General features: G+C 44.6%; 1 protein-coding gene across 9 annotated transcripts in view; it reads right to left on the bottom strand.

Annotated features, from left to right (window-relative positions):
• Positions 1–25780, bottom strand: part of COL26A1 (collagen type XXVI alpha 1 chain) — a 187149-nt gene extending 161369 nt beyond the window's left edge. For 8 of the 9 annotated variants that reach the window (XM_075517864.1, XM_075517860.1, XM_075517862.1 and 5 more), the window contains exon 1: positions 21717–22132. In XM_075517864.1, the coding sequence (XP_075373979.1) occupies positions 21717–21868 (152 nt within the window). In that variant the 5' untranslated portion in view covers positions 21869–22132. Of the gene's footprint in view, positions 1–21716; positions 22133–23897; positions 23962–25333; positions 25456–25708 lie in introns of those variants that run through there. The other variant, XM_075517868.1, reaches the window with a different exon arrangement.
• Between the last annotated feature and the right edge of the window lie 1500 nt (positions 25781–27280).

Raw genomic sequence — 27280 nt, forward strand, 5'->3', positions numbered from 1 at the left:
AATTGGTCTTCCCCTGCTTTGCTTAGAGAGGCAAGTCCCACTTGGTCCATTTTCTCCAGCTGTTTCCGAAGAGATGCCCTCCTCTCCCACCCTATTTAGTTCTTGGAAGACTTTCATGGACAACTGAGGATCTGCAGACCATGGCCTACAAGCTACTGATTTAGACAGTTTCAGTCCAGGGCTACAGACCAAAATCTCACATCTTGATCGCAGCTGACAACATGTCATTCCAGAGAGAATACGAGTGTTGATGCCAGCAAATATCCAATCGTATTTACTGTGTAGGTTCAGGATGTTACTGTAGACATTTCAGGCTAACTACAGCAACAAACTCAATAGTTTGCTTCCATTTGGAGATACTCTGAAAAATACTATTCTGAGCTTAAATAGACCCTTCCCTCAGCAGATGCTGGGAGGGAGTTGCGCTCTGTGATGCAGAGAGCAACAACGCACAGCTTCAGGCACCTGGACACCAGAGGAGACAAGAAAACCTAACTTCCCGGGGCATGCACAGAGCAGACAGAGAACCTCAAAGGGCAGCTGGACTTACACAGGGAGTCTGAGCTGCATTTTGCTTCTGTAGGCAGATGCCAGGGAAGAAGCCATATTCTGCACCCCACCAGCTTTCTGAACCTGCTGCACACCTCATCAGAAGCCTTATTTGGATGCACAGTTCATCCCCTGGAGATTCTGCATGTCTGTACAGCCTGTAATCCTACAGCGAGAGAGAAAAGGGACTGCAGAGGGTGGAGAAGTGTAAGGTAACAAATACTTGAGGTAAAATACTGTAAGTTTCAGAACAGCTATATACTTAATTCCTGGCTAACATGACTGTATTAGCTTGAGCAATCACTTCACAGATGGGAAGACAATGACAGACAGCAAGATTCCTCTTCCCCCCTTCTCACCATTTGGATTTGCACAGTACCGTTTCCTAAGCCCACCACTCAAAGGGTATGTAAGGGATCCCTCCACCCACGCGCCCACTGTGAATGCTTAGAAAGACTCACACCACAGCAAACTTAGAGCCATCCCCAAAAGCAACATTTGCTTCTTTCCTAGTCCAAACTGCTGGCTTTTATCCAAGCGTCTCAGACTCCTGGGGGTCCCTGGAGGACCTTCCAGGGGGTTTCCAAGAGAAAAGCCAACTGGTTGTTAGTAGGCTTCATTTCACTGGACAAGTGATCACAAACAGAACAATGTCAGAAACCACTGGGCTGAACTGATCAGGACTCAGCAAGTAGCCCGTTTAATCAGGAACGTGCAACTTGAAAATAAAAGATGCTACATTCTTCCCTAATCACTTCTTTCAGTGGGACGACAGTTCAGCTCCACACACAAAACCGACTTGCTGCCGTGCCATGTTAAGGACAGACCTACAGCAGGCAACACCTAACACACACAGGACCTGCTGGCTGATGTGTTCACTGGAGTGAAGGACATGGCTACAACTCCTTATCTGTGGCCTTATAGCACACCATGCTCCTACTAACATGAAATGCCGTGCTTTCAGCAGAGACAATCCTCCAAGTCAGACTGTGAGCAAAGCCATCTATGCTGTTGTAGAGCTAAGTAAAATGGAGATTTAGTGTGGTTTTAGTACTTCCGATGAAAGCACATGCCACAGAGTACAACACAAAAGCTCAAATCACCAACACTTAACTGGCCAAGACAGAAGCAAGCAGAGTCTTTCTGGGAGGGGGAAAAACTCACCAAAACCAACCAAAAGATTACTTTATGTGCAGGATTGTTTCATCAGCACCTGTTGCATGTGTTCGGGCATGAATTGACTCTCCCCACTCCCAATAAATATTACAGAAGTCTCTCAATAAGGTTGGCATTTCTGATGCTTGTGATCTGCCCTAAAGCTTTGTGCTGTGTAAACAACTGCACTGAATTATCTTTTTGTTTCCATAAGGATAACACACTGTTTGTTATACTTAGCAGAGATCAACATTTAGGGCACAGAAAACAGTAGGAGTGTTTTGATAGCTAGATAGATTTCCCCAAGTTTCCTCATAACATTTTTCACTGGAGCTATCAATTTCCCTGCAATCCTAGAGAGGAATTTCAGTAAAATCAGAAGGTCGCTGACTCACTGGGAAAAAGTTGCCGTTCTGACTCAATGAAAGCGAACTGTGCCCTTTTCTCTATGTAAATAGTACAGCATCTCACTTGCTTTGCCAGAACAGCAATCCATACGCTGCGTGCTGGAGCCCATCGTTAGGAGGGGTTAGTTATTTATATACTCCACTGAGGCCAGGAGCAGAAGTTGCCCTCTACATGCCAAGAAATCTAAGTTCAAAGGCTGCCAGGCTCTCTGGGGTATCTCTTCCTGAACCATCCAGTTCTACATAACTACATTATTCCCTTCTTATTCACAAATACACACCTCCCTGAATGTGCTTTGACTCTCATCAGGATCAGGTTTCCAGCTAATTCAGTTGGCTGTGACCAGATTACTCTTTACTGCTGTGACCTGGCTAAAAAATAAACAATCCCATCACATGTTGCTGTAAAGCTCAGATAAAAACCAAGCTGGGCTTCAGTTTCTCCTGTTCTTGACCATATTCGTGCTCTCCCCAGGTAACTAGGTTTTAGGATCCGAGGCTGTCATTCAGCTCAGTGTCCAGCAAAGAGCCATCTACAAAATTCAATTGTGAGTAGCAGCCTCCACAATATTAGAATGTTCAGAGTTGATAGATTGATTCAGGTCTGTAGATTGATGGACCATTGCTAATGAATCCACGAAAGACCACCTGGCAGGGGCGACAGGGTGGCTGTACACAAGCTTATGATGGCAAGGTTCAGTTCAAAGCAGAGTCTGCTCTTCCATTACAAAGTTTTAAGAGCTCTGCAAGTCAGAAGACATAACAAGCCACAGTAATCTTGTTGTCAATATTGATGTTTTACGCATGCCTTACTCCCAGCGAGTACTTCATAGTCACTAATAGAGGTTACCCTGACTCCTGTGAAAAAGGGAGAAAAATCTTTGTAACAGCCCATTCATTTTGGGAAATGAATAAAACTGGAAGACTGCTGGTGTTTCTGAAGCCACACAGCAGCAGCCATTTGAAGCAGCAGAAAGCCAGAGGCATGAACAGGAATAAGGCAAGTTCCAGGTCTCCCACTCCACTATGTTGGTCAGACAGAGATTGAAAGGAACTCCAATCTTTCTGCACACACCACCACCACCCCCCCATAAGAATTCGAAAAAAGTGGCCATAAAAATAAGTTCTGGCTAGCAGAGTAAGATGGGACAATTTATCTAGGTACCTCCCAATAGCATAACCCTTCCCCAGGGGCCAATACGTTCTGTGCTTAGTGCACTTCAAATGCTCAGTTGCCAATAACAGTCTTAAGTTTTCCCACACAAAGTGGATTATCAGAGACTGCTGGAGGGAGTTTAGTCTTAGAGGAATCTTTACGTTAGGAGGAAAATGCAATTCAGTCTGCACAATAGCTTTAATCTTCAGCAAGTTCTGCAGCCAAGCGCATTTAACTGTGCTTTCCTTGCTTTGTTGTGTGCATGGTTGACCTTCCAAACAGCATTACCTCGAGGGCTGAACTCACTTCAATTCATAGGAAACTGCACAAAATTTTGTCTTATCCTTCTGCAGCCATTGAAGTTACAGGGCTTGAGGGAAAAACCTCTCCCTACTGGAATTATTAAAAGCCTAGAAGCAGAATAGCCAATAGTATGGAGCCACGGGTGCAACTCTTTTTCAGAGACAAAGAGGGAATCCAGCTCCCCAGAGCAACATTCAGCTTCTTCAGCCATGAGACCATTCTTCTTCTCTTCCAATCCCCCACCTCATTCACAAGGCACCTTCCAACTGCAGTAACTAACTAAGGAGGGGCCCTGAAGATGATAGCACTCATCTATTACACACGCTTGATTCATTTGTACAGTAGATCCACCCTGTACATTAGCACTAACATAAATGCAGAATATAACAGAGGCAGATGAGGACTTAAAGGTTGAGCAGGCGGGTAGTATCAGAAATAAATGAATCATGTTTAATACATGCACCTCTGTGCCTATGTATCTGTTTATGCATGCATAAGGGAAAGAGGTGAGAAGGCACAAGGAGTATTTCGCTAGCATAAAGTCCCTCTGATTTATACCCACTACCCAGCTCCTCTCAGTTTGCTAGTGGCATGTTCCAACTGAATCAAACAATAAATATGGTTGACCTGAACCATAATTACCTTCATCATGAAAATGAAAGAAGTTAGTCCATGACTGAGTGCTCAGAAATAAAAGGGGGGTTCACTCCTTTGAAGTGCTTTGCTTTTACAGGCATTCTTCTAGGCACTGAACTGTTTTGCTGCTCCCTCCCCCAAGCTTATCGCAATCAATGAGAAGACAGTAGTTTCCAGTGTTCACAGAGGGAGGAAAGAGGAAATGTACAAAAATATCCATGGAATCTCTCTTTGTTAAATTAGACTGACTTGATGGAATTTGGCATTCGATATCCATGCAGCGTGGAAATCATGCACAATTACAACCAAGTATGTAACTTTTGCAACATAAGAGCTCCTTGAATTAGACCCTTTTAAAATAAGAACCTGAGTCTAAACATTTTTGCACTGCTGGATAACCTGGTTGTAGATAGGACTCCTAACGTTCATATTGCCAATACATCCATCGTCCTGGTTTGGTCATTCCTAGAAAGCCTGACCTTGACAGGACAGGTGAGTCAGGGAAAAAATATCCTTAAGACCTTGATTGAAAGTATAGAGCTGGGATTTGGAACACTGACTATTTGTCTGAAACATACCTGTGTTCAAAGACAACATTTGGCACTTGTCTATGTGTCCTCCCCTGAAGAGCTGATCTAGAACTGCTTAAGTTGAGGACAGTGGCCCTGATCTTCATTAAGGTACAATCCTAACTTTTATCAAAGTCAGTACCTCTAAGTTTACACCAACATAAATTAATTCAGAATTAAACTTTGAATTAGCAGGAGGTAGAGGGGGAATTGTAAGTGGAAAAACAGGACACTAACACACGCCTGCTTGTCCTCAAAACCTTTGTGGAGAGAAAAACATTAAGAAAACTAGCATGAGGAGTCAGCAACCCTATAACAGCATCCTGTGCTTTTTACTAGTGTTCCTGTTGTGGCTACAGAATCTTCTCCACCATCCATAAAGTCAATACCTATAGCTATCTTTAATTCCTCTTGCTATATTACATCATAACAAAACAACACTTTGCACAATTCAAGCCCTCCAAAACAGACAAATCGGGCTCCTGCTGGTTTTCAGCATCTCCTTCAAATCACGTACTTAGCCCTATAGGGCTTCTATCTTCATGCATCAACAGCTAGTCTGCAAGGACAGAGCAGTGTCTGCTCCTGAGGGTTTTTTTTTGGGTTTGGTTTGTTTTTTTTTTTTGTTTTTTTTTTTTTTTTTTTTTTTTTTTTTTTTTTTTTTTGCTTAGAGAGCTCTGTACAAACAACAAGGCATCTTTGTGCCTCACATTCAGCCCTCTGTTGCCAAACTCACAGCACTTACCAGCAGCAATGAAAGCCACATGCATGACAGGAACATAGGGACTTTGCCTAAATGAAGCAGTGTTTCTCATTAGCATTATACTGGCACCAAAAACCACAAATTACAAGAAGAACAAAAGGCAATGTCAAAAGGAGAGCACTGAGCGTATCAAAGAAAAAAAATTAAGATGGCACAATCAAGTCATTGCTTCCTATTAATCGCATGACGTTAATCTGCCCATGTAACATGCACGTTTCAGGTTTTTCCTGGAGCTGAACAGTAGAGATATTACTGTCATTGGAGACAAGTACACCCTTTTGATAGCTAGAAAGAGAAAGATATATTGCAAGGAGATCCCACAGACAAAACATTTTTTTTTCTCTTTAAGGGAATACAGATTTGTTTTCCTGAGCTATTTCAACACTCAGAGCCATGTCCTGTGGGCCCCAAGAGGCATTGAAAAGCAGATCAGAGCATCAGTTTCAGATTCACAAGTGTTAGGATGCAACTGTAAATACCTGTACAGACAGCTATGTCAGGTAACAGAACCCAGAACTCTTCTAGCAACACCTCTACCACCTGCCATCCCTCCTTCTCTTTTCCTGTGGCATGTTACAATCAATTTCATTCAGTCTAGGTCTTCAATTTATTCAGCAACTTGCAAAGGAGTTTGTGGGCTCTGGTATACAAGGGACTATGCAACAGACCTTTCTAGAGTAGTTATCTACCATATGGTTGCCCATCATTGTTGGGAACTAGATTTCATGAGCCAAGGGGACCTCTTTCTAGAGTGAAGTCACAGTAAGTGTGCAGGCTCAGTTTTATTCCATATCACTTCTGTTTCAGCTGACTGCCATACAAAGAGCCAGATGTGACAACATCCTCATTGAAACTGCTAAAGAAACAGCCTTTCCTCAAACACAAGAAAACCCTACAGCTTTCTAAAGTTTCCAGTGCTGGAGGAGGTGATTAGAAATAATAAGCCAGTCTAGACAAATCCATCTACTTATATTGCTTTGACATTGACAATTCCTCTTTTCCCTTTTTGATTTGTCAGCTTAGCCACTTGCGTTCAGTCAGGCAACTGAAGTTCAGGTACCAATCAGCCAGCATTTGCATTAGGCCCGAGACAAGACTACTGCTGGTACTGCAGGAAGATTTTTTGGAGACAGCTGTACCCTACCAACATGCCTCTACTCCAAGAGCATAACACTTTTCTCCAGTAACTGCTCTACCGGTATGCCAGGTCATTCTGAATACCAGGTTGTGTTGCATGGAATAGATAAAGCAGGCTGTCTTTCACTTGCCCAGCTCAGAGATCCCAAAGATGAGCCACATGAAGCCCCAGTTCAATAAAAACAAAGCCGTGCAAAACCTCTCTGCCTGGGTATTCAAAGTGTTAATCAGTCTGAAAAACAAAACCCAAAGCCTGTGTGTTAATTTGCTATTTAAATTGAAAACTTTTTATTCTATGTCTGCCATGCCTGGCACAAGGCTGTCCTGGGCGTTACTACAATAAAAAATAATTTGGAAAATAATCCTATTGTTCCAGTCACACCCATGGGAGTTTCATGTGTAGGGAAGTAGGAACATCAAAACTGAGATCTGTTGTGTGATCAGAGAGCTGAGTTTGCCCTTTAGAACAGTCAGTTTTGATTCAAGTGCATGTTGGGAGAGAGATCAGAGACAGTGAACTAAGGCAGGAGGATGTCTCAATAGCTTTAAGGTTAATAAATTCCTACTTGCACAGCCAGCCTAAAAGTCTCAAAAATCATCTTTAGTGTAGTAAACTAGCAATACACTTTAGAAGCACACATCCACCATGTGCACTCATCCTAACCATGAGTGGTTAGGTGATCACATCTTTCCCTTCCTTGCCTCCCTATCAAGCCAGCCATTCCCAGTGCCCACCTAAATGCAGTGATGAATTGCCCTAAAACACTTCCCAGTTGCCAGTCATGAGCCCTTTCAAAGTGCTTTCTCTGCACAGAGTGGAAGACTCATTCAAAGCTCCATACAAATATAACACAGCTTGGATGCGGTAGTTACAGGCGCACAATAATCTGCTATACCGGCAACCTCCTTTTCACCTTTCTCCAGACTCCCACTCTTACACTCAGCCGACTGCATCGGTCCAATGCCATAAAAAGTAACTACATAGCATTTGCTGTACATCAGCTCTTCTGCACACAGTAGTTCCAAACCCCTGCTAGTGAACACTCTGTATTGCCTCATCAAGTTTTAAACTCTCTCTTAAGCAGATGGTATACGTTTCAATCACGCAGAACCCACAGCACTTTGATATCCTTCTATAGATAGACTGAACAAAGACATCTAGAAACAAAGTGCTCTAACTACCTATTTTCAATTTAAAAGGTTCTTCTGCTTTTAACACATCTTCCTAAGCTTTCACTGGTTTTGGAAGCAGACTCCATACCTCATTTCTAGCCAAGAACAATTATTTGTATTCTCCTTTTAAACTTTGCTGCAATCCAGTTTGCTCATTAGAAAAAAAAAATCTTAAAAAAAAAAAGAAAGCCTTTCTCTTGTGAACAGAAACACCAACACCTTTCCCTATTATTAAAAAATTCTTGAGCAATCTAAGAAACCGCTTTAGTGCCTCGGTGCTTTGGAAGCCTCTATTTGGAAGGGAGATGGTCTTGAGGGAGGAGATCTACATTTCGGTATCCAGGTGGAAAATGGGTTTGATTTGGCCAAGTAATAACAGCCGAAAAAAAAAACTCTGTAGCTTGTGCACGCACAGTAGATTCCTTAGGAATGATAACACTGCCTTGAAACATTCCCGAGTACACACGTGGGAAACTGGATGGGGAGAAAGCGGCACTGAGCAAGAGAGAGGGGACAGCAGGAGGTCCAAAGGAGAGATACAGACATTTGGCCAGAAACATTCCTGCCATGTTCTGTGGGGAATTATAGGTATGGCAAACTCCATTAGATGGGGGTTTGCAGGGGTTTTTTGGTTGAACTTTAAAATTACCTGCCAATGCAAAAGGGCAGGGCAACCTAGCTCTCTCCACCAAGGCAAAATGGAAAACTCCACAACAGCATTTTAACCATGAATTTGGTAAGGGTGCAAACTGATGCACACAAATGATCCATCCTCCTAAAGCAAAGGCTTCACAGGAATCCCTTGCCGCTCTGCTGGGAACAGGAACATGTAGAGTTACTGGTGAGGAGAGTCTCAGTAGATGCATGCAAAGAAGCAGCAACTGACACTAGATACACCCACATCCCATTTTAGACACATACTACTTGCAAAAGCTTGTGGTAAATTCAAGGCAAAGCCATTAAAGACAGCTGACCTTTTTTTCTCCTCTCCTATTTACACAGATTTCTTCAAAAACAGAACAGAGGATGAAGAGTGATACAAAGAAGAGCATGAAACATAAAAGTTTGATTTAAACAAGCAGTTATGACCTAAACTTTATTGATAGGTAACAGTTATTCTGTATTTCTGCTGCCTTTTTTGTAGTTTGGGAAGAACAGCATACTGTTGCTTTACTTAACTGCGGGCAAACCAGTAAACCTGTGAATGACACATAGCTGCTCAGCAACAGTCTATGGTTTATTATTATGCTAAACACGTATGCAAACAGCCTTCACACACCACAGCTAAAACTTGCTTGTGCTTTTTCTCCCTCATACGCACATCCATAGAATAGTTTAGGTTGGAAGAGACCTTTAACATCAAGTCCAACCGTTAACCTAGCACTGCCAAGTCCACCACTACACCATGTCCCTAAGCATCTACATCTACATCTCTTAAATACCTCCAGGGATGGTGACTCAACCACTTCCCTGGGCAGCCTGTCCCAATGCTTGACAACCCTTTCCGTGAAGAATTTTTTCCTAATATCCAAGCTAAGCCTTCCCTAGTACAACTTAAGGCCATTTCCTCTCGTCCTATTGCTTGTTACTTGGGAGAAGAGACCGACCCCCACCTCTCGACAGCCTCCTTTCAGGGAGTTGTAGAGAGCAGTAAGGTCTCCCCTCAGCCTCCTTCTCTCCAGGCTGAACAACCCCAGTTCCCTCAGCTGCTCCTTATCAGACTTCTGCTCCAGACCCTTCCCCAGCTTCGTTGTCCTTCTCTGGACACGCTCCAGCCCCTCAACGTCTCTCTTGTAGTGAGGGGCCCAAAACACAGGATTCGAGGTGTGGCCTCACCAGTGCTGAGTACAGGGGGACAATCACTGCCCTAGTCCTGCTGGCCACACTATTTTTGATACAAGCCAGGATGCTGTTGGCCTTCTTGGCCACCTGGGCACACTACTAGCCCATATTCAGCTGGCTATTGACCAATACCCCCAGGTCCTTTTCTGCCGGGCAGCTTTCCAGCCACTCTTCCCCAAGCCTGTAGCATTGCATGGGGTTGCTGTGACCCAAGTGCAGGACCTAACGCTGAGCCTTGCTGAACCTTATACAATTGGCCCCGGCCCATTGACCCAGCCTGTCCAGATCCCTCCGCAGAGCCTTCCTACCCTCAAGCAGATCGACACTCCCGCCCAACTTGGTGTCATCTGCAAACTTACTGAGGATGCACTCAATCCCCTCGTCCAGATCATTGATAAAGATATTAAACAGGACTGGCCCCAACACTGAGCCCTGGGGAACACCGCTTGTGACCGGCCGCCAACTGGAGTAAACTCCATTCACCACAACTCCTTGGCCCCAGCCATCCAGCCAGTTTTTTACATGAGAGTTTTCCTTTACCATTTCCAGTGCAGCTTGGAGAAATTTTTTACATGCACTGTCTCAGCAAAAGATGATGCCAAATACAGCCACCCTGCAAGCAAAGACAGCAGCTGCCATCACAACAGCACTTACTTGACCCATTTATAAGCAAGTATATAGGGATGCCATACACCAGCCAAGTCACTGAACACCAGCATTCACTGTACACGAGTGCTGAATGTCAAATTAAATGGCTGTGACAGACTCATGTCATGTACTTCCTGCAGCAGAAAAAAACTGGTAGAAGTCTCAGTTGAAACCACTCTCACATACACAAATCAAAAAGGTTGGTTGAACCTCACAGCATGGAGCAGGGAGTGACGGAACAACAACTATTGAACTGTTTTCCCTTGCTGTTGATATGTCCATGGGAACAGCCTATTCACTTATTCAATTATTACTGGCAATATCTGAGCCATGAGCCATGTGAGGAATGTGCAGTTCCAGTCAAATGCTTCTATGGGTTTGGTGTTGGTTTTTGTGGGGGGTTTTCTTGGTTGGTTGGTTTTTAAAACAAAACACAACCACACACATCAGAGCTCATGGAGGTGCCCTGCAAAGTGAGCCTTGCCTCCATAGGCCACAGATATGCTCAGATACAAATCAATAACCCAGATGTGGGTAGCACAAGGCAACACTCGGGCTCAGCCAGGACACCAGCTGAAGTGTCTGATACAAACCAATCTGGTTTCTGGTTGCATTCAGCTCAAGAGATGAGTTGTGATGATTCCTATCATTTCCACATTCCCACCTCTCCCCTCTCTTCCCACCCAGTGCAGACAGATACAGCTTCATCCTTACCTTCCCACAGGTTACGCAGCAACTCCTCCAGAAGGTACCTGGGAGCTGAAAGTTTACTTTCAGCAAAATTCTATAGTCATTTGTACAAGCTGCTTTGAAAACCTTCTAGTTCAGAAGCCAATAACCACTTGGCAGGGCCTGACAGACATAATTAGAGAGCTTGATTGCTTCAAAGGACATTACCCAAGAAAATGAATACGTTGCTGTGGTCCTTGCAATAAATTTCCAATGGGTTTGGTTGCAGAGGTCTTGAAAGGGTTTTAGCAGACTTGTAATTACACTGTCAGGACTCAAGTATTTTTCTGGTGCTTGGCAAAATGGGATCCTATTATTTCTGCTTGCAACGCACACTCATTCAAAGCTTATCCACAGGCCTACAGCCTAAGAATTCCTACAACTTTGTAATCCAAAATTTTTGTATCATTTGTGATATACATTAGTGACTTCCAGTAACAGCGGCCCAAGAGACAGCATTTTACTATGCGATAGTTTAAACCATTTGGCTCAGTGCTGTATCCTGAAACACACTGCAGGGAGACTATATATTTTGCTGCAGGTTACGCTGATTTACAGCAGCATTAAGCCAAGTGCTGTAACATCCTACAGAGCCAATTTGCCTTTTTGCTCTCTGCTGTACTTCAGACACTGAATGGGAATAGAGAAGGTTTGCAGCATCACAGCCCAGACCTGCCTTTGCTCAGAGGCTGGTACTGTTTGGTAGCACCAGTTGTTGCAGGCATTAGCATCCAGTCAGTGCTGTTTCTATAGGTATGTTACACGTTCAGCCTCCCACAAGCCTTTCACTGCAGCTGGGGAAAGGAAAGCACCATAGCCTGTGCCATCACCCAATCCTCTGCTGCTGTTCAATCCAGCCTGCCCTGCTCAGCACCTCTCTCTCCCACTTCTCAGCTTGCCCTCCAAACTAAATCCTTCTCTGCAAAGATCAGGCAAAGACTAACTCCCAAAGACTAATTCCAGTCATCCAGGCTCAGAGAGGTGCAGTAAACAGGGAGCACAACGACCTCCATTCTGTAAGAGTGGAAGTTTATACAAGTATTATCATTCATAGATTTATTATAAACTTCTGCATATATTCATATACAATTCTTTGGATTTTGCAGCTTCCCCTCTAAGATCTAACCACACCCTCATGAAATAGTCCCCAGAGCCTTTGCTTACATGAAGGGAAGTATTACTATTCCCATTTTATTTAAGGGAAAGAAAAGAGAGAGAGGGAACTTGCAAGTCTCAGTTCCCAGACTTTGTGCTGCTCTATAGAATATACACTGCGCATTTAAGGGAATGGTCTTTTTCTTGGGAAAGAGGGTGGAAAACAAAGCCTTATGAATCAGCCAGCTGATAATTAAAAGCAACTAAATCCAGATCACTTTAAGCTGCACATGAGATTCTGAACTCCTCAGATGCTGAATTCCTCTGCCGACCAGAAAGGCCAGGGTCACTTGCCCAGCTGGTCACTATTGTTCTGTCCAATAAAGTTCTGGCAGGAATGCATGTTTAACAAAATACAGAGATTAGGCATAGCAAAGAATGCAGCTCCCCCCTCAGTGTTTAGGTTAGTAGGGTTTGCCATGTTGAAATACTGAAGCTTAAGCATATCAGATTTTCTCTGTCCTGTACTGCTAGTGCCAGTGACAGACACAAGCTGACAGCTCAGTTCTCAGGATCGCTGCCATTTTAGCTTTAAGTTCATTAAAAGCAGCATAAAAAGTTCACCTCAAAGCTGCAATGACCATTAATTAAATCAGTGTTTTCTTGGGGATGTAGAGTACCAAATGAGAACAGCTTTCTGTACCTCCCATGCTCCAGAGACTCTTGAAGGGCAATTTAAGCCAAGCCAGAGACTCAAGGAACCAGATTTCAAGAACCTTGCAACAGGGTAGCTCATCTTCAAATGTCTTAGGATAGCCTAGATTTCCAAAAGGAAAGCTAGCATCCAGCAACTAAATACAGCATCAAAATGGCAATGATCTTCCTAACATCTGACTTAGCTCCTGACAGTTCAGAACCAGGATCTTTAGCTCAATTTACAGCAAGGCACACAAAACTAGAGTCAGATGCAAAAATGTCACAAGAACAAGTCATACAGATGATCTTACAGAGATCTTCAGAGATCTTGCAGGAACACAGCTTCTACCAAGTCAGATGCCATGCACAAAGCAGCTCTGATACCTCACTGGGCCAAGAATTTCTCAGCTCAAAAAAGAATGATATCAAACAGACAGGTATTTGAGACTCGTAAGTGGATCTGCAAAGGATATAGTCCTTAGAGAACTACATGTAAGAAGGTTATAAATAGCCTGGATACACCTCAAAGTTAATGACTTATATTTAGAGATACCAAGGATTCATAAGTTCCCCTGCAGGGGGTATGGTAGCTCGCAGTGTGTGAAGTGCAGTTTATAGGTAGGAAGCATTTAAGATCCTGTTACCATGGCAGTCTCTCCTCTCTCTTTCTTCTTTCACAAAAAGCTGAAAAATAACTTTCTGTCAGAGCCACACAGTAAATCTGGAACAGGTACAGCTGAGATACAGAGCTGCCAACAGCCAGATCTACGTGTTTTCTTCTAGGAGAGACTTTTTTAGTCATCCTAGCACAGCAACAGAAACCTTATTTTAGCTGGTATCACTTTCACTGCCACCTGAAAATGCAAACAACTCAAAGTTTGCACAAGATACAGTGATGAGACAAGCAGCCAGACAGCCCACGTTGAGTAGGGTGGCAGAAACCAGACCCGTTCTGGGGAAGCAGAAGAGGGAATCGGGCAAGAAGAACGCCAGGAAGCCACACAACCTGAGGCAGGAGGAAGAGAAGTGGCATCAGATGAAGGGGGGGGTGGGGGGGGAGGTCTGTTTCTTTAGGGAAAACACAAGCAGAGTCTCCCTTGGGTTGGAGCGTTAAATTCATGTCAACCCCCCTTCACACACAGGCACACTGGAGAGCTGTTGGTAGAGCTGTCACCCATTGCTGCCTCAAATGAGGATTTGAAAAAGCTCCTTGTGCTCTGCTGTGTTTACAGCAATAATGAGAGCCTGGAGGAAGGGGTTAGAAACATCTGAGTTTAATAAGGGCTAAGCAGCACACAGCAAAAAAGAAATGTCTGCCCTTCCGTTCAGGGCTACCACACCCCACCAAGCACCACAGCACCAGGCCAATGGGAGACCCAGCACAGAGACGTTATGTCATCCGAACAGCCGCAGCAGCCCATCTGCCCCAAGCCTTTTCGCGATGAGAAGAAGCATTTCAAACCAAGCTGAGAACTCCCAGCACCACACTTTTGAACGGCTAAATAAGCAAAGTCCTGTGGGGAAAAAGCAGATGTTGATTGACCCCAGGCACAGAACAAGCCAAGGACAGAAGGGAAGTTTTTGTGCAGTGCCTTAACTGAGCAACTCCATCTCACAAGGTCATCACAACAGGGCAAAAGGAATATTTAGCTCATTTAGCACCTATGCTGCTGCCTTTTCTTAGTCCTAAACAGCTCTAACATCCAACACACACAGGGTAAGGAGCATCCTATTCCAGTTTCTCACACAGAAGACCAGTAACCTTAGTACTCGGGTCCTGCAATCATATTTGCTGCATCCACTTCTGCAGGGTCTACCCTCAAAACTGTCCTCACATGAAAGAGGTATCTTTCATAAAACACCTTTGCCTAGACCGCCTTAACGAGGCACTCTCTTCCCACCACACATACTTGGTCTTCTTATTCCATTGAGGAGTAGAAAGCAGGAATCAAGAGTCTTGTCCATCTGCAAAGTCAAAACCAACTCCCCTCCAGAGCGCATATATACCGAAAAAAAAAAGGGGAGGGAGGACACCCAGAAGAAACAGGGCCGGACCTGTTCTTTACAGACTCAGTACAACTTGGTTACACCACCATAACCAGGAGGATATTGCCCTGCCTCATGATTTCATTGCACTGGCATTTCTGAGATGCTCTGAGCAAACACATGCCTGTATGTAGTGCAAATACTGCAAAGAATACCACTTCCACCTAGTTCCTAGGGGCAGAAAAAGCTGGAACTGATTAAAAAGACATCTGCCTACAAAACCTGATGTCAAGTTGGGCATGAATAGATGCATTTCTATTTAGTGGTACCTCACATTAGCTTTAAAGTTTTGACAGATGGTTTGTTTGCTCAGCACAAAGGAAGGTGGCTGGATAACGACAGCCTTATTCAGCTCTCACAGGACAGACAGGAGACATGCAGCAGACCACAGAGAAGTAAAGGGAAGAGTTCTACATAAGAGAAGCTCACAGATACCTTCTCTTCGCAGCTTCAAAGAGGTTTCAAAAATCAACTACTAAGATTTTAAGTGGCAGATTCTCTTTTCCAGCTAAACCACACAGATATGGAAGAGGAGACTGATCTGTCCCAAATATGAAACATTATGAAGCTGCCTTCAGCTTTTGTCTCAGTAGCATCCATTGTGTGGGCCCCTGAGTGAAAGCCATTTCTAAACAGACAGGAGAGGTTTTTTTTTTTTCTTTGCCAGAGTTATGATTTCCCTGCTTTGGAAGCTGAAAAGAAGTCTCAAACCTGAAATATCTTCCTATTTGTTGGTCCTCTCAAAAAGATTCAACTATTTTCAAATAGCCAGGTTTAAACATTACAGGCAACACTTTCACCCAGGCATACTCTTTACTTACACATCTGTTCATTTCCAAGAGGAGGAAAACATTAAACTTGTCAAAAACAGCCAAAACATCTAAACCATGTTATTCCACTCAATAAATTACAAGTCAACAAATAATTGTTTCTTCCTAAAAAGGAGATAAGGAACAAAAACAATAACGAACAGAATCACAGTTCCCACCCTTGTTCCTTTCTGTAGTAGTATTAAGGACGCTAATCCAGATCAGTGCCACATTGTGCATAAATACACTAAGCAGGAGCTTTATTATTATATTATTCAACTTTTTATAAAGTTGAAAAACTGCAGGACAGTAACCCAATTAGTAGCATTATGCTTTTTTTAACTTTTGCAGCTATGGTCCTTAATAGAGTCTTCATGATATCTAAGTTGGCACAGGCTACCTTTATGCTCAAAGCCTCAAAATAAACATTATGCCTCAGTGAAAGTAAATTTAAACACTGTCTACATCTCTCTAATTAAAAGTCAGTTGAGAGCTTTGAGCATATTGCAGAAATGAGGTCAGATGAATTTTAGTATTACCGTACAGGAGAGTTAGTCTGTGCTGTACAAAACAATAATGTTTCCAGACATGCTAAAGGTCTAATGTGGGAAAAAGCATGAGTAGCTGGTCCATTATTCTAATCCAGCAGACCTAAAGCACTCTATGCTTTTAGTCTTTCATCGTTAACTCAAAGTCATTCTTCATTTTTCCCCCTTTATCAAGACATAGCCCAATAAAACAAAGAAGTGAGTAAATATTCTATGATCCAAGTGTCACAGAACCACTCCCCCCAAGCAAAGCTGTGAAGTTTCTAACCTGATGTGTTTCGACTAGGATTTTAGCGCACTAACAAGCTCAGCTTTGAGAAAATGAACAAATAAGGGTTATTGAAAGAGACACATTTGTTAATTTATCCAAGGGGAGCACAAGTTCACTGCCACCCATTGCTTTGCCTCCCCACTCCCTTTTTCTTCCTAGAGCTGGTAAATGAAACCTACATGAGAGGAAATGATTCACACAAGCAGCTGGAAAGGCAAGACAGTAGGAGATTTCCTAAACGAATACAATTTACTGCAGTAACTACAGTCACGTCTGGTATTTCAAAGCCATTCCAGTGTTGCTAGGTCCTTACACTACCATTGGCTTCACTGTTAATTGCATTGCAAAGTTACAGCACTGAACCCCACAAGTCAGATGAAGATCATACAGCTGCAGAGTCCAGGAAACAAACACTGGATAGTTCAAGGGTTTGGTGATGAGCTTAAGACCTTCTGACCTCTTGGGTACCTGGGTAGGGCACTTCAAAGGGGAATTGGCGCAGAGGACTCAGCATGACACAAATCCCAGTTTGTTTGCTTGACATCCTCACACAGTCCATGGCAAACCATAGAAAACCAGAGACCTCAGGCAGTGAACAGACTATTAGGTGATGGAGCAAATGACTCAGAAAGCGAGATCCTGTCAGTAAAAAGAACCACATTACTCCAATATGTATAGTTTTATATTCCACACCCACTTAAGAGCCACAAGAGGTTCAGAATTCGGGGCTGAAATCAGGTTCAAATCATCTTTCTCTGGTAAAGAGAGAATTAACAGACAACCATCAGGAAAACTCCAGATACATGTTCTGAAAGCACTCTTGACAGACTGCATAAATCAGGATACTGATTTATAGATCACCTTTTAATATTAAGAACAGGCTTCTATCACATAGAGACCCACACTTATTAAGAGTACTAAAACCTCACCTAAAAGACTGGAGGTTGTTACATTACAGCGCAGTTGTGCGCAGTCCTTCAAATGGGACTGGGAGGAGCAATTCCATCCTAGCAAGTGTGTAGCTGTAGGACCAGGCACAATGCAGGCAGCTATTTTGAAAAGAACAGATTCTACCTATAACAGATCCACCCAGATATCTTGATCTTGAAAGCCAGCCAATAGGTCACTTGAATAGGAGACAGCTAGCCTCAAGGAATAATTAACAACATATTTCAAGCATCACCTAAACATCTGAAAGCATCAACTCTTCAGGGTTTTTTTTTTTTTTTTGGGGGGGGGGGGGGGGGGCAGACAAGCTATAGTACAGGAAAGCTGACAGTTTAAACATCCTTCCCACATCAAAGCAGCACACAGACCATGTTTAATTGTTCCACTGAATCCATGGCAAAGTGATTTTGCCCTCCGACACAGCATAAACCATTGGTAGAGGCACAACTGGAACCCAGATCTTGCTCTCCTGGGCTGTGTGCTCTGAGGCACATATGTGGCAACAAGAAATGGATGAAGCCACCTGGCCTTCCATGTCAAAACCTCTGCCTCTAGCAATCAAAAGTTGCACTTATAGATTTCAATTGACTGATATTACTTTCCTCTCCTTATCCATCCTCAAGAAACATCACTGCAGTGGCAAGCACTAGGAATTACTACGTGACCAAAATAAGTACTGATTTGTAGTTACTAGTATAGTCCAGACAGCAGGACACCAAGTAGGTGTTCTTATTTGTAACATCATGGTTCTAATGTTCATTCACAGGAAGAAACTTTCAGGCTGAGGTATAAGTGTTTTGAAGATCTATCTACCACAGTTGGACTTTGCTGACTTTTGTGATGCTACTGTAAAGATAGTCATAAGGAAGAGTTACCATCCTACATTACTTTCTGGTTCATGTTTGGCAGTTTTCTTTCAGCTACCTCCACCTCACATCCAAAGAGGTTTCCAGTCTAAGCGCTGCATCTAGTCTCAGAAGTTTCTAACTCCCACACTTGAGTTCACAAGGACTTGATGCATGACTAATTTGAACCTACAGGAAACTAGGATGAGAAGTTAAGCTGGGAGAACACCAATTCCAAAGAGAACTAACACAGATGAAGGTGTTCTTTGAGAACCAAGCTACTTCCAGCACAGGAATAAGCTTCCCTTAACTCTGTTAGCAAAGCTTCTCATGTCCAAGGCTGGAGGACAACGGTTTCAGCTTGGCAGACACCCCCTCCATTCTTATGCTTTGGGTAAGACCCACTTCCCATTCTCATTGCCTTAACACAGTAGCAAGTTAGAAATGCATGTGCTGAATGTGAATTTCAAACAAAATAGCGAGGCTGCTACAACCTATAGAATGCCAACAAACACTGCTGCTTGGATTTCAGTCATTATTACTTGCACATCCCCTACAGAAGTTCAAAGCAATTCAAGCAGATGCAAAGATAGACTGCAATTGTCTTTGGTCTAATAAACAAGATCTGTCAACTGAAGCCAACCAGAAGCTAGACTTTTCATTTTAAAAAAGGAAACAAAGCAAGCAACATTCCACTAGAACAAGTATTCCACAATTTCATTTTGAAGGATGTGAATAATTTTTTTCCCTTCCAAATTTCTCTCCACCATCCCCCCCCAAGCTTTTTACACTGCCCAGGGCCTTAGTTGTCTGGCAGAACAAATGTTCAGCAGTCCTCAGAGCCTCAGAAGCCCATCTCCAAGACAGCCTGCAACCTAGATACCAAGGACTATATCAGCTATTGAGTTTTGAATGGTTTTCTAGGTGGAAGACAAAAGATTCCAGCAACTTTTTTTTTTCCCCTTGGAAAAATACAACTTTTATGACAAGCTAATTTAAAAAAATTGATAGCAGATTCCCAAACAGCTCAATCATGTCTTCGTTTGCTGATCAAGGACAGAAAAAGACAACTGCAGGAACATGGTGTGTCTTGTATCAAGGAAACATGTCAGCTGTAGAACATCGCATCAGTATGTGCTGCAACATACCAAAACCTGGAGCTGCAGCAGTAACTTTCAAGGCTCTGGCCTGCTTATGCTTGGCTGATGGTACCCCAGAAAAGTGCCAGAGGTCACTGGGCAAAGCACTCACTGGGAAGGCTGCAGAAGAGAAAGTGAGACTGGCCATGTAGCATCATTAATAGTAATCACCTACCCACTATCTTGTGTCCTCTGCAGCCTCTTCAGGGCAGAGGCCAGCAAGCTCTGCTGTGATGGAGCTGCTATTGCTTCACATAATTCAGGTGCTACTAAGATTCCCTGTTTAGATGGCAAAAGGGACACTGAACAACATAAACAACAGTTTATACCAGTCTGATTCAGTCCCCTGAAAAAAGGCTTCACACCCACATAGATCAATGTAAGACTTTAAAGCAAAAAGCCTCATTCTTATCCAGCACCATATTAAATCCAGAAAAGCACAGCTATCCCAACCTGAAGCTGCACCCTGCAGGAGGCTCCCCCCAAAGGTCCAACATTGTGGCTGGGTAAAGTTTTCCCACACAGATTTTCCCATCAGAAAGTGAAGCTGTTAGACATTTGCCAACAACAAAACTCCACCACTCAAGAGGAAATCAAAACATACAAAGATTGCTTCAACGTGTGATATTTGACTAAGCACTTGAATTTTTATTTCAAAACATCCACCAGTGATTTTTCCCTCCCTTCAATTTTTTATTTCCCCCTCTGCTTTAAACTAGAATGGGAGATTCTCACATGGCAAAATTTCATTGGACAAAAAAAAAAAACCTACCAGCTTTCCCAACATCATTGTTTAAATCAGCTTTAGATGGTTTTATACAACACTTTATAGACTTGGAGAGGGACGCAGTCCCCTGACAAAGCATCAGCTCTCCAAACAACTGAGGCATGGGAAAATTGTGCAAGAGTGTGAATCGGGGAAGGGTCTTTGGTGAGCAGAGATATGGTCCGCACTCATGTAAGCGTGGTAGCTCTGAACAAAGATCCGCAGGCTAATAGATATGTAAGACAAATGACATGTGGTTCTCATTGCAGCTCATGCTTTGGGAAGGGGGTACCTTGGAACAGATCCAGCTGGGATAGGTTTATCCCATTACTCTCCTATAATTTTCTGCCATTTCAAACCCTTTGACAGTTACTGTAGTTTAACATCACACCCCCTACAGACTGAGGCCTGTTTGACAGGCCAGCAAACAAAACCACCCCCACTTGGAGATGAAATATGCACCATATGTGAGAACCATGCAAGGCACAAGGCTAGCGCCCACTCTCGTACTTCTGTGACACACTGATGTAAATCTGCTGTGTAGATGCCTTACCCCAATTCCTAGCCCAAATAAGCGGTGCTAACGTAAGCCCTCCTCCACAGCAGTGTAACTCATGCATACTAGGTATTAGCAAGGGGAGGAAGAAAAGAGGTAAAGACAGGATGGACGAGCCCTGAATATTAAATTCCCAAGTCCCCATTTAAGGGAATCGCAGAAAAAAAAAAAACACACCAGTGAAATTCAAGAACAACTGGAATCAGGTTAAGCCACTCTCTTGCTTTATACAGTGCGGCTCATTCATCTGAACAGCTGTTTCACCTCTAGAGAAGTACCCAGAGAAAACGGGGGGGGGGGGGGGGAGAAGCCTAAATTGTTTGCTCTACTGAAGCAGCAAGATACAGTAAATCAAAACTGATTTACATTAAGTTTATAAGAAATTGGTTTGGGGTGGAGGGAGAGAAGAAGAGTGGGAGGCTTGCTTTTAAACAGCTATTTGAAAGCTGCAGCTCTTGAATACAGATCTGCAATTAAGGTCTTTCCTTTGTTGAGCTGAACGAGTTTTTCCTCGCAGCCGAGGGCTATAACAGTTCCCTCTGCCGGCATCACCAGTGTCCCGGTTGAGGAGGTTTTACGGCTCCGGCTGCACCGCGGACCCGGCCCAGCCACCTTCCCCTCCCCGGTGGGCTGGGGGAGGCAAGAAGGGGGGGACTTTGCGGGTTGCATTTGCCAACGCTCAGCTCCTCGATTCCCTAGTCGCTCCCTGCCCCAGGGAGGGACACTGCTGCGGGCAGGTAGGGAGCCTCCCCCACCCCATTTGGGATGAGGGCAGCCCCAGCCCTGCTCCCCGAGGAGCAGCAGCGCGGCCAGCCCCTCGCACCCTCCGCGGGGTTTGCTGCCCGTGGTTTTGCCGTGCCCGTTACTCCCCCCGGGAGCCACCGACGGGGACAGTCTCCTCGCCAGGGAGGCACATCCGCTCTTACTCACCGGCGACTGGCGAAGCCGCTGCCCGGCGAGCCCGAGCTCTGCTCTGGGTAGTTGTGCTGCAGGGTTGATGCTGGGAATTGATAGAGGAAGCCAGTCCCTAGCGCGCATCCATGCAGGCAGCAGCACCAGGACAAGAAGAGAGCGAACTGCATTTTTGCAAGAACAGGGTTTTCCTCCCGCCTCCCCTTTTCCCCTTACACGGCACGGCAGGCGCGGGGCCCCACCGCGCCTCCCCCGGCCGGGGTCACGGCGGGATCCCACGGCGCGGAGGTGCCGCCGGGACCGGGGACCACTGGGCAGGGGTGCCCGGCACACAGGGACCGCTGCTGCGGCTCCCAAAGGGAAGCCCCGTCCCTCGGCAAGCCGAGCCCCGGCGGCGGCTGCTGCCCGCGCAGGGGGTCCGGGGCCAGCGCGGCTCTTTGCGCCCAGGGCGCACACTCAGCCCCGGATGCCTTTTCAAATTTGGCGAGGTTGGTCCGACTCCGTCAAAGGGGGCGTGGGGTTTCGGCGTTAACCCTTGCCAGGCCTCGCAGCAGACCCCGCTGCGAAGGGGCTCCCCGTCGGTGAAGGGGGCCGGGCACCCCGGGCCGAGCCGAGGGAGGCGAGCCGCGGCCCCGCGTGGGCACAAAACCCAGCGGGGCAGCACGCTCACAGCCGGGCAGCGCTGGCAGCATCCCCACGGGAAGCCCAGGCTCAGCAGCAGCTTGGGCTCCAGCTACCCTGTCAGCAGGCAGTTCTGGGCACAGGCAGGGAGAGCACCAGGGGAGCCCGAGCCCTGATCCCAAACCCAAACCATCGCCGACACAGATCACCAGGCTCTGCGTCTGCCTGATTAGCCAAGAGCCAGTTCGAGGGGAACCCACTGCACAGCAGCAGTGCACCCCAAACACCCAAAAGCTAGTGCCTGCTGCCGTGTTTGCACTGCAGAAGTCACACAGATAAAGTACAAAAGACATCATTTTTAAGGCTTCATTCACAAGGCAACCAGTGAAAAAGTAATCTCTGCTTCAGTACGTGCATCCTGCTCATCTTGGCATCACACGTAAACACCCAGGATGGCCCTGAGCTTGGAGAATTGCACAGTCAACCCCAGCTACAGACAGGAGGAATGTTTTTGCAGTTGTGGAACCATGTGGGTGTTTTGCAAAGGCAGTACCCCAAGAAGGAAGCCAGCAGCAAGGCTGCCTCTCTCTACAGCAGCTGAATTTGAGGTGAAAGCCGTTGTACATCCCCCATTTGGCAGCACTGTCACAGACCCCATTTTCTGGCCTTCCAGTGTCCCCTTCCCAGCTCTAGGGAAACCTGGGCTGTTGCAGCTCACTGACTGGGCAAGCAACTGAACCAAACACCACAAGGAGGGGTTTATTTTTTAAATATGACACAACTGTGTTTCTAAGTTTTTACCCTCAGATCCTGCAAGCTCACAATACCCCCTCTGCACCTTCGCAGTTTGTACAGCCATCCAAAGGCAGCCCTGATTCACCATCAAAAGCAAATGTTGCTGGGGTATCCTTGGAGCCTAGGGCTTCCCTGTGGGGCTCTGCAAAGGCAGGGACCTCTTCTCCTCAGGGGCAACACGATCCCTGCGAGATTCTGCAGCTGGAAAACAATTCCTACAAGATACTGGGAAAATGGCTAGGTTCATCCCCCACCCGCGGATGAGCACCTACCCCTTCCCCCACGGTGCCCACCTCCAGAGCCTGCACACAGAGATAAATAGCCCCTGGCTGGAGCCTGTAACCAGACAAGTTTAGACTGCAAATGAGGCACCAGGTTTTTAAACAGCCGCTGTCATTAATCACTGGAGCAAATCACACAAGGAGGCAGGGGTGCAGTCTGCACCACAGCTCAGCAAGGCCTCCGTGGGGTTGCCCCGCAGTTGCCCTCAGGGTGTCCCAGACCCATGGCTAGAGCAGGCAATGGATCAGCACTCCCTGGGCCCCCAGGGAGCTCAAAAGGTCTGGTCCAGCAGCATCGAGCTGCCAAGCCCACTCAGAAACAGCCACTATGTATTTACAAAAAGCTCTCAGTGCCTGGAACAGGAGCATAACAGGGCCCTCTGTCCCCAGTCCTGGCTCAGGTCAGCCTGAGCACCCTTCCCTTCAGTGTCCCTTACCAAGGGGAATTTCTTCCCTTCCCATCTCCCACCCCCAAGAAAATACACAGCTCCCAGCAACTCACTCTAGGATGTTCAGCCACTCAGCCATTTTGCTCAGAGTCAGTCTTCAGGAACCTTCTGCTCAGCCTGACAGGGTAACAAAAAAAGAGGCTTACTCTCTGCTCTCCCCTCTCCGTAAGGCTACAAACTGCCTCAAATTCACCCTTCTCCTGTGAAAGCAGTCAGAAACTGCACCATACCCAAAACACTGGGCCATTCTCTGAGGCTCCCCTGGCCTTTAATCTGAGTGATCATCCTCAGCTGTGTGTGCACAGCCAAACTGGGTGCAGGTGGACCCCCACCCCAGGCAGTTTATTGCAGCTCCAGGCTGTGTGCTGAGGGCCTGGTTCAGCCTCTTGTCCCAAACACAGTAAGTTCCCTGTCCCGACAAGCTGGGATAGACCATTTATCAGTATTTAATAGCACTAAACAGCACCAGTAGCTATCTGACCCATTCTCCTGGCTTGGGTTAGCCCCTTCAGAAGCTCTTTGCACTCTTCAAGTCTTAACTGTCCAAGAGCATTTTATTTTTGGTTGCACGCAAAATTTGCTGCTTCAGCCTTCACTGACTTTGCAAGACCCTAGGAGATATTAAACACAGGTGATTAGACAAGACATGATTCTGGCAAATTATTAGAGACATCTGTAGGAAGCTAATATTCTTCCTATTTCATGAACTGGGAGACTGGAGACTAGAGGTCAAATGACTTTGCTGAAGACTGCAAAGAGCTAAAGGCAGAGCCAGAAATAGGGCTCAGATCTCCAGGCTCCCATTACTTCTGCCCTGTTCCTAATGCACACTTGCTTCTACTCTGTATGGCTGGTTTAAAATGAAAATGAAGAATTAACTTCCAAGCTGTTTTTGGAAAGAGAGAAGAAAGGGTGATATTGTCTACTGTAAGGGGAGAATTAAAGATGACATTTCATTTTAGCCCTTTGGATATACATAATACAATCAAACACAATAGCAGTAATAAATGAATATTTTTTTCTCCCCACGGTGCTTACAAGTGCAACATATTCTAACAATTTCTCAAAACTATGTTGATAAATTGGAAACACAGTGATGGAGGTAACAAAGACGGCCAACAAAAACATAATTCATTCAATTTATCAGAGGGACTAGCTTTGGGAGGAGAACCCTTGAAATCTGAACAGTCCTATTCTTATAAACCAGACATACTATATTTCAAAATATAAAGCTACACTTTTTATGCCTGTGCATAAGCATGTTAATTAAAGATTAAGGCAATCGGGGCTAAATAAATTATTTGGACTTATTTCACCAACTCAGTTCAAGGTGGAAGAGGCAGGGTGCATACTGGAAAGCCACGATGCATGGAAGCACAGGGGGAAATGGTAATGAGGCAAAGGCCAGGTTTTCAATTTACCAACCCTATTGACTTTGCTATCATAAAAAAGCAGTGCCTGGAGGGCCTTCCTCCCACACGCTGCTCACCTTCCATGCAAGTGACAGCCTTAAACTGTCATGTCAGAAGACTAATTCATTGGACGTGTGTGGACACATGGGGTTTCACATGGTCTGGAGTGTTTTTCAGCTTCCTAGTCCATTGGGCATACCTGGGACATAAGACATCAGAAACTTCTGCGAAAACATCTATAATTTCTTTAAACACATACACTGCATGCAAGCCAGCCAATAAATGAAGTGGGGGGAAATACAGACGATAAAAGGAACATTCAAAGTTTAGTCTGATTTTTGTTCAGTTGCAAAGGAAAAAACAGTGGAGTGACACAGCAAAAGAGGAATTTGTTTTCTACAATGTTTTCAGTTTGAAAGGTGGCTCAAAAAGGTAGAAAAGCACTGTCATACCTGTAAGCAGAGTCCAGCCCCAGAACTGCAATGCCATCTCAACTATTCAGCTCCACTTAGAGTATTACAAAGCAGTAGTTAGCTGAAAAAAAGAGTCACAATGTTGTTAGAATCATGGCAAACAAATTTTGAAAGGCCTATCCCTTGGATGTTGTGAGTGCACTTTTCATGTGGGTACTAAGAAGAGACCAAAGGAAAAGCAGCTTTGTTCTAGTTGATAAAACCTTGTGGAGCTTTAGAATTATGAAGTGTCCTTTTGAAGTTAGAAAGAAGTCATTGATAAGACCATCTAAAACCAAAAATAATTTGGATAAATCCCTTCTAGCTTCCTAAGACGCCTAGATTATTTCATTGTGATACAACAAAGCAGTCAAGGAACCTTGGAAAATTAGAAGAGATGGATAAGAGTTTAGTTACAGTAAGAGTTCAAGATCTCTATTATAAATTAAATTATAAGATTACTAAGGTTATTGTAACACATCTATTACTGGGGAGTCAAACCAAACCTGAGCCAAACTGAAAATATTAGGGGACTGTGGTGGTTTTTCTTTTAAGCTAGGAGGTAGCTAGTGTGTGAAAATTTCCTGAATTTGACCTGGAATAAATCAATCACAGCTGAACTCAAAATGGAATAGAACTGAAAAAGCGTCACACTTACACAAGCAGTTTAGCACACAGTAAACATGATAGACAGTGATACTGTATGAAGCACAAGAAATGATCCAGAAGTCATGAGTCTGGCAACATGCATTGACCTTAGATGAGAACTTTGCCTGAGTGAAGCACTTGTGTGGGTATTATAAAGTAATATACTGGATAAAATAACTCAGATTGAAACATAATTCAGCAGATGGAAAATGTGATGACTCAAGAGATCAGCGAGACAATTACTACATCCGGTGGAATTACACGTACTCTGAGCATTATTGTGTCCTGGGAAGAATAATTTATGTCACTTTTGATGTCGGGCAAAAATTCTCCCAACTGGACAGGCACTGAAGCACTGATCTGCACAACCACAGGGAGCTTGTGGACACACCCTTGATCCATCAGACTCACCAAGAATGCAATAAAGTAGGGATTCACACAGGTGTGATAAAACCAAGGCACAAATAGCACCAGGTCTATTGCACTCAAACCTGCCAGAGTAGAAACACATTCAGAAGTAGCCAGGAAGGACTGCAAGCGTTATCCAATCCCTCTTCCTTCTCCCTGCTAGAAGGCAGGATCTATTATACATAGATTATTGTTGGCACAAAAATTTCTGCCTTCTTCTGAAAGACCTCAAGACAGAAACTCCCCGTGCTCTTCTGAAAACATATTCCAATGCTTTGCACTCTGTACTGGTAGTTTTTGTTAACATCCAACCTCAGTCTGTTTTGTTGCAATTTAAGCTCTTAGTGTCTTACTTTCTCCATTATGGATGTAGCAAACTATTCCTCCTCTCTTTGAACAGACTTTTAATTCCTCAAAGTACTTTTAAAAATGTTTTAACACCTCTCCTTGCCTTCTAGAAGCAAAACAATCCCAACTTCTTCAGACTTTCCCTGTAGGTCATATGTTACCTACTTC

Source organism: Mycteria americana, chromosome 15 (genome assembly GCF_035582795.1).
Source record: "Mycteria americana isolate JAX WOST 10 ecotype Jacksonville Zoo and Gardens chromosome 15, USCA_MyAme_1.0, whole genome shotgun sequence".
Classification (NCBI taxonomy): Eukaryota; Metazoa; Chordata; class Aves; order Ciconiiformes; family Ciconiidae; genus Mycteria; species Mycteria americana.